A 12,003-nucleotide genomic window follows, 5' to 3' on the forward strand; every position below is an offset into this window, starting at 1 on the left:
TCTTTCAACAATGCATATATTCAGGAAAAATGTTTCTTTTTTTTTTATCCGTTACTGTATTACAAAGATACCAGGTGCTGTTGAGTTTCGAGTAAGCCAAATGAAGTAATCCGATCGAGGCTTTAAATTCACGATATCCGAATTGAAGATAAAGATTGAGTAGTAGTGCCCAAAGTTTGTAGACAACCGGGAGAACGTTAAACTTCTAATTGTTATAGAGTCGGATGTGTACAAACTGCACTTTACTAACATGCTTTCGACCAACTTAATAGAATCGGAATGCATCGTCAGGGACAGGGAGAACGTTAAACTTCTAATTGTTATGGATTCGGAAGTGTAAAAACTGCACTGTACTAACATGTTTTTGACCAATTTAATCGAATCGGAATGCATCGAAAGGGATAATCGTATTGAAAGAGACGAAAAATCACTTAAATATTTTGGGGTTAAATCACTTTAAGAATGTGGGTTTAATTTATACAAGTTAGAAAAAAAGATTGATTTCTTCAAGGTAAAAAAAGTATGCCGTAGATATCCAAAAACTAAATTAAGAAAAAAATAATTTTCAGCATCACAAAATACAAAGTTTATTTAAATGGAAAATTGAATTTTCTTTACACACTGAAAGATTATCCAGACACAATGTAAATATACGTAACGAATCAGTTACTTTCCCTTTATAATTTATTTTGAAAGAACCTTTTGATATTTAGATCTTTACTAAAAAAAAGGTATGACGAATTTAAGTAATTTTGAATATCAACGTTCTAGAGTTGAATATATTTTTTAAATTTTACAAATGTTACGACCTGGATAGTCAACAAAGAAGATAAATCCTCTACACTTCCTTGAAATTTAATAATTGTTATACTTTGCAAAGAATTACGCAACATTGTATTCCCCTTATGCTATGTGGGTTGAAATTAAAAGTTACGCTTCTATTATTTACCTAATCTTCTCCAATAATTAATTCCGCACATTCAACTTGCATGTTATTTATTTGATAAATATTTAGAACTTGGTTTCTTAATGAAATAATGTCTAGACGTCTGCAGCGATTTTTCCCGTTTTTATCAAAGACAATTTTTTTATCTTCTATGATTTGTTATTTGAGCATTTTCTAAACTAAATCTCGATATTTTTTAAAAGTTATCTTAATGAAAACATGTTGCTGATTTGTATGACGCTGGTAGTTTTTCTTTATGATGTGCTTCATAATATGAAAGAAAATCCCATTGAAAAATAGCTAGTCTTGCAACAATATATTTGTAAATAAAAATATTTATATTTAGGTTATAATTTTTACATTAAAAAATCTTAAAGAAAAAACGTGAGCAAAAAATTTACTTTTTTGATGATTAAATGTGTAAACAATGTAACTCTAAGTTTTATGCTTAAAAATATTGTTGGTTTATTTGGAGAAAAGAAAATGTGCTTACCATTACCATTGATTGTTTATTTTCATAATTTAGAGACTAGGGGCAACATAGTGATAAACAAGTTGAAATATTTACATCAAATTGTTTCATGTTATTATTTCCAGATAGGTATTTCTGCTCGATTACACAATACATGTAAAACATGGAAACCTTGATGTTTTTAACCTAGAAACTTCTTTTAATTGTATGGTTTACCATTAAATTTGCCCCAAGCTCTTAAATTGCATTTAGATAAAATAGAGTAAATAAAGCTACTTACCCTTGCTTTATAAGCATTTGCTTTCTCTTGGAAATCATCAGAGAGGGTGTCAGCAAGGCTAGAGCTGTACTTGTCCCCCCCAAGAATTACAAAACTGCCTTTGTAGACTCGTTCTGTAAAGGGATAAAATCTCGAATCAATAACTAAAAATTGTACTTTGGTTGTATTTTACATTGTATTATTTCTGCATTGATAAAAAATAATAAATAAAATTTAATTTCAAAAAAGAAAACTTTTTATTTTGTGCAAGATTTGATGTTTGATTAATATTAGATATTTTCTAAAAATTATTTAAGTCATTTCGAAAGTGAAGTGCAATAACTTCATATTTTAAACTGTATGTTATGCCTATTTTTTTCATCAACTATGAAATTTTTACTTACTGCTTAAAAATTGAAGTAATAGCACACGATTTTAACACTGAAAGCCAAATAAACGTATTTTAATACCTGTTTTCAAATTTTGTCCTACATCAAGTTTTATAATTTCTTTGTGTCCTCTTTGCATACTCAATAGTTTGCGTGCATTTTGTACATCGTTGGAGATTTAATCTCTAGATCCTTAATATTTTAATTGATAGCATGTCCTTTAATTCCCTTAAAACCCTACGAATTTGCTGAATGACGTTAGCGTGATACAACTGTTACGCATTCTACATTAGGAAATTAAATTGAATTATAAAAAATGAAATAAATACTCAATTGACTTTTATGTTTTAAAGTTTGTTGGCGTTTGTTATATTGTCTCCTGTGCAATTGTTTTCTTTTTTTTTTAAAATTTGGAACCATAGATTTTTCTAGTATATATACGCAACCCACCAAGGACAAAGCTAACATAAAAATATGTTTTGTTGCTTTTGAAAAATTAGTCTGTGTTGTATTATTTATTCAATTCGAATTCAGCCATTATTTACTTCATTTCGAATAAAAATATTACATTTGAAAAAATTTCAAAACTTGGAATATAGTATTCGGTTTATTTATTTAAAAAATAACATATCTCACAGTATGGAGGCCCCCAGTTGACTGTTCGTAAAGATCTGGCTCCCAGTAGAACACCGAAGTCAAGCATCACTAGCTGCGGTCAGTAAGCGAGTGGGTGACCACTTCAGCCTGCGTAGGGATCGAGGGTACGCGATATCAGTCCTCATTAAACTGTTCAACCGAAAAGTTCTCGGAATCGAGCTCGGGATCGGGCTACCAAAACGGTAGAGCCATCAGTTCTGCAGAGGTACAAAATTGTAATGGCATGTCTTCAGATCATCCTCAGGGATGTTTCCCAAACCGTCGCCAATAGCCCATTGTGCAGCTCTAGTGCTGCGTAAATAAAGTACGTTCCTACCTACCCACAGTATGGAAATATGCGGCTATTTGATATTAATTACAAATCACATGTTTAATAGAAAATGTGAAATATATATTTATTTTATAATTATTAGTATTTTATATATTTATCAACTATACTTATTCAAGGTATTTATCAATAAATTTAAAATCTAACAAATATTCTTTAATGTTTTAACATAGATAATAAATACACAAAATCCCAATTTGTAATCTATAAAAAATATTTTAAACAGTTAGGTATTATTTTTTTTTCAGAAATGGTAAAAAAACAGAGCAACTTATTTACTATCCATAAAAAAAAATATTTCTCACAAAATACTTTATTGTTTGATAAGAATTAAGAACATACACAGGGCTTTGTTGGAGGTATATATGCATGAAAAGAATAATATTGTTCTTGTGAAATTAAAAAGAAATTAAAGGAAGCCTTAAATCCTCTTCCTAAAAAGCGTCTTAAATTATTAAATGTTTTCTAATTAAAATTTTAATGTATAGAATGAACAGATTAAAATATTGTTAGGGTACAAGCATTAATTAATTATGTTTAAAGAATGCTTTGTTTATAATTTAACGGTAAAAAAATTACTTACCTTTAATAAAAAGGGATTTCGGAACTCTTACGTTATATACAATAAAAACTGTACTCACCTTGATTTTAAAAATAACTTTTTGCAAAATCTTCTTTTAATACTAACATTAAGTAATTATTAATACATTATAAATATTAGTATAAAACTGTTTAGAGTAGGTTCCCGTTAAATGAAAAAATCATGCATTAGTACAAATTTTTTGTGCTTTTTTTTAACATTTAGTAAATATATCTATAAAAGTTTCACAAATCGTTAATGAGACATTTAATTTTTTTTAATAATTTAAAATAGGTGTTACTAATTTTTGATTGAATACAAAACATTTCATTTTACTTTTAACAATGCATTTTTATAGTTTAATAAAAATACACATACACTGTAAAAAAATTATAGAATACAGTAAGGAGAGCAAAAATCTCTGTTAAAGTAAGCAAGTTGTTAACAGTTACGGAAAATACCGGTTTTTCTCAATACATTTTAAAAAGAACTTTTTTCCAAATATTACCAACGTATTTCGATTTTTATCAAAGGTAAATAGCTATATTTAGTAGGTGTGGTGAAAAGAGTTTTCACCTACCGTTGAGATCGAATTACTTTCCTTTCGAACTGTTATATTCACTCGTAATAAAATTATACAGGGTGATTCTAAAAATATGGGCAAAATTTTAGGAAGTGATAGTACACACCCAAGCAAACAATTTTTTATCAAAGAATGCATGGTCGAAAACTAAACGCAAAACCGCTAGAGGGGGTCAAAGTTTATGTTCTTATATGAGGCAAAAACACACAAAGAACGCTGAAGTTATAAAAGCAAATTTAATGGCATGTGATTACAATAAGTGTTCAAAACAGTGGCCGGTAGTGGCTATGCATGCAGTACAACGGCGAAGAAAAAATGGGCGAACATTCTGAAACACACCAGGCATATCACGAACTTTCCCTGCAGCGGCCGAAAGCTTGGTGACAAGTAACGCAGCGCAGTAACTCGTAACAGGAATGGTGCTTTCACGTTTGCATCAAACAACTTTCCAAATGCACCAGCACCTTTGCGTTTTGTTTTCGACCATGCATTCTTTGATAAAAATTGTTTGCTTGGGTGTGTACTATCACTTCCTAAAATTTTGCCCATCTTTTTAGAATCACCCTGTATACTAAGCAGTTTTTCAAAATTTTAAATTATTTCTATAAAGTTATTGAGTCTTAGATTGTAGAATTATATTTTCTAATGTAGCAATTTTCAGTTTGTTATTGCAATAATTTTTAGTTATTGCAAAATCTGATTCCACATTACTTTTCTTTATGATAAAAAATGCATTTTAAGTTCTAGAACTATTTGAAGCCACTACAGAGTAAAGTCAAAACGAATTCATATCCAATTCTTAACTTTTATAGATATTTAATTCTTTCATCACTTATAAAAAAATAATGAAATTTTTCTAATATAAACTAGTTTCAAATCAAAAAATCTATTAAATCTAATCTAATCTATTATTTTTCAAATCAAAAAATATAAAATTTTCAAAATGGATTAATTTTATTCAGTTAGAAAATAATTATGCAGCAAGTGAAAGAGAAAATAATGCAAGACAAAATCTATTTTGTATGTAAATAAATTGAAAGTTATGATTTTTAAAGTTAAGCGTAAGAAAAAATGTATTCTTATTAAAGCTTGTTTAAGAAAAATTTAATGATTTGAGTTATGTTACAAATTTATTCTCAGTACTTTTTTAAAATTTTCTTTTCCTTTTTTGCTAAGGTTAATTTTTATCGTGAGTAAAAATATATATATATATATATTATAAAGATGGGAAACTTACAGTTAAATCAGCAATTGTGAGCAGATTCTATTTTTATTTCTCTTGCACTAATTAATTAAACTCTATAAAATCGTGTCCATTTAATATAAAAGATTTTATACATTTATTTAAATAATTTCTAAGTATTGATGTTCGAATAATTTTTTGTTAGTTTTTTAATCTAATTAAATATTTAAGATTTAATTAAATATTAATTATTAAATTATATATTTAAGAAATTATTTCCTCTCCTCATTAGATGCATACAAAAACATTCGCGAGACGAATTCGGAATTGGTAAGCTTGCACACAAAATTAAATAAATAAAACGTAGCTCATAAATACTAATGTATGTTTAGAAAAGTGGGAAATTCTATTTAGATGCTAATGTATCAGGGTGAGTAGCCAAAACAAAAAATTAGCACCTTTAAAGTACTTTTCAAGCACTAAAAAATTCTTTTTAAGCACTATATACATTAAAAAAATGCAAAATAATTTTCTAAGACTTTACATGATCATAATAAAATAACTAGTTTCTGACAAACAACTCTTTTCTTGATTACATTAGCCACCATAAGAAGATCGAGAGATTTTTCGGTTAGATTTCAGAGGGTGAAAAATGAAGCTTGAAATTGAGATTATCTTGCGAAATGCAACTGAGTTGCACATGAGAATGCAAGAATCTCGCCGAATCGTGTTCATTGGACGCAGATGCGGGCTCCCAAGTATTTCATCAAATATGTAACATGATTGGCACTATCATATGTTAAGGACCAACTACACGCCGAAATGAATTGTGTTTGAATGAATTGTGAAAACGCTGAATAGAGCAATGTGAAAACCACGCTTTTGCCTTATACGCAGCGTAAATCGACATGATAAAGAAAAAAAAAATCTCATTTTCAAAAAGGAAAAATTAAGCACTTTTTAAAAACTCTCCATAAAAAAAGCACCTCTAATGGCTTTTAAAAAACGAAAATTGAAAATAAGCATCTTTAAGCACTTTTTAAAAGTGCTGCGCACCACGCGTATAGTTTCGTTTCCTTAATCCTAAATAGCTACCCATCTAATTATATACTCAATTGCATTTTATACTTAGGCTATTTTGGCCCGCAGATAGCTATTAAAATTTAAAATAAGAAAAAGCGATTTTTAAAATTTCAAAAATATTTTGCTAATTTTTGGATTGAAAACAATATCTCAACTCTAATCAAAAATAGGCACTACATCCACAAAGTTCACGCCCATTGCTTCTGATCTTAGGAAATAAATACCAAACCTGTATTCAAGTCCAAACCAACATACTAATTAACTAAAAATGTACAAACGTACGATGAAACTTTTTTGTGACCAAAATGTCAGAATTCCTTTTTACTAAATATTCCATGGAATATAATATCGAATATTTATAGTAAAACTATATTATTTATTTTATTATGAGTCAGTTTACTAATATAGGAAATACAAACTCTCTTGTGCTTAGAAGGTCTGTGGTGTTGCTGCTTCTTCGTTAATGAGTTTTTCGTATTTCAATAGTCAAAAGCCACCAAATGAAGAGTTTAAGACACTGAGAACTCTTCATGCGTTATAGGAATGGAAGAAATATTGCGGAGTACACGTTGGGATTCGAACCCCTGTTCAGCCAGTCTGTCGGCATTCTCGGGTAACGTACGTATTAAACTGCAAGAAACTAAGTGACTTATTATGGTGAACTTTGTTTGCGCGTCTAAAATTCTGGTTATTTATCTATATTAGGTGAAAACAGTCAATAAAGAATTTTTCTAATAGTTAACAATATGAATACCATCTTTTTATTGTTATTCCACTGTTTTGGATAAATATGGTAAAACAAAAATAAAATAAATTATTATTTAGTCATTTTTTTCCGAGAAATTTCTGATAGTGCAGTTTGGAAATTTCACAAATTATTAAAACCTATTTAAACTAATACCTATTGCATTGATTAACTGTGATTTCAGATTTTAATTTTTTATTGCATTAGAATAGATTCGCTGAAATAGCTTTATAAGTAAAAACATCAAACAAGCCGTAAAGTAAAAACATCAAACAAGCCGTAACTCTCAAATAAAGTAGATTTTTTTACAACAATAAATTATGTTTCGTTTAACGTAATTAATGTTTGTTTTTTGGAAAGTGTGTATTAAGGAATAAAATGAAGCTTTACACTCTTTCTTGTTTTATGGAATTTTGAAGTGTGGTTATTACCATCCGAATATAAAAAAAGGAAAGAAAAGAACACAAAACAAATTCAGCCACATACTTCCTGTATTGAGAAAATTTTAAATAAAGTTAAGATTTCCCCTAAAGCATGTTGTTACAAAATTCAAAAGCGAATGATGAAAATGTTAAATAGCTTTCTTTAAGAACAAAAACAATAAATCTCGCCAAGAAAGCGTATTTCTGTGGAAATGATCACCGGACTGGCAGAAAAGAAACTATTTTTGAAAAGGTTTTTGAAAGAGTAATTTTTGAATTCAGAGAAAAGAGAAAAAATTGTAGTTTTTTCTTCAAGAAAATCTCAGTAAAATTATTTGTTTTAAATAGTGAAACTGAAGAATACTGATGTAAGTGAAGACGATACAATTTAATTTATTTTTGTAGGAAGAAAAATGTTTTGAATACAAAGAGTGTTTCGATTTTTTTTGGTATTTTTAAAACTAAAATAAATCAAAATAAAAATAACCTTAATTTTAGTGCTTTTAAATTAGAGAATTTGAACTTTTTTTTCAAGCAATCACGCGTATGTGAGAGATAAATAAGAAATGAGTTTTAGTTTGTATTTATAATTATGATACTACTGCAAAAAACAGTTAATGCTTAAAGATAATTATTTAATTTAAAAAATAATAATAATTCCTGAGCGCTTATGTTTAGTGACATCCGTTTAAAGGTAACAAGTATGAAGATAATAGGTCGATATCAGAGGAATATACAACAACTTGACCATATTAAAAATGACCATATAAACACTGAGTAATACATTTATTTATTTATTTTTTTATTTAATAGATCTCGGATATTTCTACGCAATCGGTTTACTTATACGCAAAGGATCTGCAATCGGTGTTTTTTTTCTCCAAGCTACAGTTTTTTTAATGAGATTTTCAGTCTATTTTTTGTCTATTAATATACAAGTTCAGTTATATTGACCCACTGGATGGATGGAAGACTGAGTCGACCCTACCCGGCCCAAGGATCGAACCAAGGACCTGTGGCACGAAAGCGCGTTCTATATAGTAGGGCGTTGCAAAATTGTTGCAACAAACGTTTAGGGCGTATCATAAGGCTTAAAATTGCATAGAAACCCATGCCCGGAAATGTCTTCAAGAGCTGCTGGGGCACTTCTCCACTATGAACTGTTTCTTCACTTGCTTCTAAACAGGTCATAACAGGGAAACATCCCTAATCAGGGACATTTATGGATACGACGACATTAACTGATACGGGTTCTTATGCAATGTTAATCCTAATGACGTGCCTTTGCCACACCATTTACGTGATCGCTATTATTTACAATGTTTTTAAACTTGTACATTGCGACAAAACATATACTAAAAAAGTCATTAATATGTAGCTCTAAGAGCAAAATTAATTTTTGTTTTAAAATTCCCTCATCCAAATTTACATTGTAATTTCTACAGATTATTTTTAGAGTTATTCAGTGATTTTATTGTAACTATTACTGTTAAAATAAGGCTTTGTCAGATTTCCAGTTACGGTGAAAATGTATTCCACTGTAAAAAACAACGGCATCTTGAATGCCGACACTTAGTACCATATTTTGAGCTGGATTTTCTTACAGCGTACACAAAATACAGAATATTTAGTGGATGACTGGTTGATTATAAAACTACAAATCTTGGAAGCAAAGGACGGTAGATGAATGAAGCAAAGGGTATAGTTCTTGTGAAAGGAGTAAAAATTGTATTTGAAAATCTTGGAATTTCGTTAATGAAGTAATCAACAGATGGTGCTGCAAGCCCTCGGTGATTGAAGCTACCATTTCTAGCAGTAAAACGTGAAATTCTGTGAAGTTGTCTTACTTGCTTAGGAGGTTAATGCCATGCATTCAAACGAGCGACACGTGTTTCTGGTATCGGGATATTCCCGGTAAGATTATAGTCCAATGGCGAATGTTTTCCTTCAAAGAACTCTAAATAGCATACAGCGCTATCTGTCAGCGAATTTTGGAACTAGTTTCGAAAATGTAAAGTTTTTTGCACTTTTCACTATACACTGTTTGTTCCAATAATCTATGATTCTTTGCTTCCGAACTTTTTAATTTCAAAAGTAGAAAATCCCCGTTAAACGCCATGTACGTATCTAAAATTTATCACATTTTCAATCTTGGTGTGCGCCTTACTGCAAATAAGAGTTTATTTATAAAATATCATTTAATTTCATTTGAATAAATCAAATCAAATAAGGTTTATTGAGGTAATGAAATAAGAACTCTATTTTTCCCATTCTTTAATAATTTTTTTTAACTAACAACAGTTAATTTTAAAAGTAATTCTAAAATGAGAGTAATTTTTATAAAGAAACAATCCATTTTAATCTATTAATATAAAATTGCGTATTGTTTTTGCTTCGACATTTCTACAAAAAAGGAGATATTTATTTTTAAGTAAATACAAAGTTCTTTTCCTTTATGCTTTGAGATATTTCTTTAATGTTTTATATTTTTTTCCAACTTAAAATGTTTTTAATTTTTAAGAAAGAATTGTTCGGAAAATACTTTCTATTCTTTCTTTTCAATTTTTTACTCTGGTCCACAATTAAGAGGGAATTTATGGACTGAATAGAAGAATTGTAACTACTGTTAAGGAAGAAAAACATATATTTTTTTACTTCTGTTTGTAAAGAATGAGATAGAAACTTCGAAAATATTAATTATGTCAGTGAAATAATGCACAAAGTTTGTAAAAAACTAAAAGTTTTATCCAGTTAACAAGCCAGAGTTGATTAGAAATTGGAAACATGGAAATAAACTCTTAAATTAAATTTAATCAAAAGAAGAACGTTTCTTTTTTTCGTATCTTATGAATGAAGAAATCCATTTCAGTTTTGTTTGCAGAAAATATTTTCGACATAAAAATTTAGAAAGTAATTAGTTGTTACATCTTTATGTTGTTTTGAAAGTCATACTTGAGTTATGAATAAAGTGAACTGATATGAGAGATTTTAATTGAAATTCTTTGCCTTATAATTAATTACTTTTAATACTCAAGAGAATATTATGCAGCAAAACAGAATGTTAAATAATAAAACTGAAAATGTTTAGTAAATATTTTTCAATATTAAAGTACAGTATATTCTCACATAAGAACAAATTTTAATATTTGAAACCTTATACAATTAGTTTTTGTTTCTCTTAACTAGATGACGCACATACTCACACACATTATATATATATATATGTTACGGTGAAACACCGAAATCTGGAGAATGTCGACATTCACCGGTGAATGTCAACATTCACGTAGTTGCTTTGTGTATGTCCGAAATATTTGCTAATTACCCTTATTTCTGACTCTCATTGGTGAATGTCAACAATCATATAGTCGCTGCGGTGAATGTCCGAAATATTTGTCATATCCAATTTTATATTAATTTATTCGTTAATATTATTATATTTATTTGATATATTTATTCTATATTTTAATACTTACTGACGATAGATTAGAAGAAACATCAGTGTTTGGAGTATCGGGCAAATATTTACCGGACAATGGCACTTGACCTTAAAAAAATATCAGTGTTGGGTATACCGGGCAAATGTATACCGGGCAGTGGCACTTAACCTTAAAAAACATCAATGTAGGGTATACCGGGCAAATGCATACCTGGCAGTGGCACTTACCCTACACTGATATTTTTTTAAGGTTAAGTGCCACTGCCAGGTATGCATTTGCCCGGTATACCCTACACTGATGTTTTTTTAAGGTTAAGTGCCACGTTCCGGTATACATTTGCCCGGTATACCCTACACTGATATTTTTTTTAAGGTTATACCGGGCAAATGTATACCGGGCAGTGGCACTTAACCTTAAAAAAACATCACTGTAGGGTTAAAATATCGAATAAATGTAATTATGTCCACGAATAAATTCATATCAAATCGAATGTAATAAATATTTCGAATATTCACCAAAGCATATCTGTGATTGTCGACATACACCGGTGAGGGTCCGAATGTACAAGAATGTAATGAAATATTCGATCTTTCACCGACGTATTTGGTGCTTGTCGACATTCACAGGTGAATCATCAACAACCACAGATTTCGGTCTTTCGCCGTGACACACACACACACATATATATATATATATATATATATATATATATATATATATATATATATATATATATATATATATATATATATATATATATATATATATATATATATATATATATATGAAATATATATATATATATATATATATATATATATATATATATATATATGAAATATATATATATATATATATATATATATATATATATATATATATATATGAAATATATATATATATATATATGAAATAT

The 12,003-nt window shown here is 28.8% G+C and overlaps 1 protein-coding gene across 4 annotated transcripts in view; it reads right to left on the bottom strand.

Moving 5' to 3' along the window:
* LOC107455346 (atrial natriuretic peptide-converting enzyme) overlaps positions 1-12,003 on the bottom strand; it is a 411,323-nt gene that overhangs the window by 59,437 nt on the left and 339,883 nt on the right. For all 4 annotated transcript variants that reach the window (XM_071188087.2, XM_071188086.2, XM_071188085.2 and 1 more), the window contains one exon: positions 1,699-1,811. In XM_071188087.2, coding sequence (XP_071044188.2) covers positions 1,699-1,811 — 113 coding nt within the window. The remainder of the gene's footprint in view (positions 1-1,698; positions 1,812-12,003) is intronic.

Source organism: Parasteatoda tepidariorum, chromosome 12, assembly GCF_982258835.1.
Source record: "Parasteatoda tepidariorum strain Cologne lab strain chromosome 12, Ptep-v5.0, whole genome shotgun sequence".
Classification (NCBI taxonomy): Eukaryota; Metazoa; Arthropoda; class Arachnida; order Araneae; family Theridiidae; genus Parasteatoda; species Parasteatoda tepidariorum.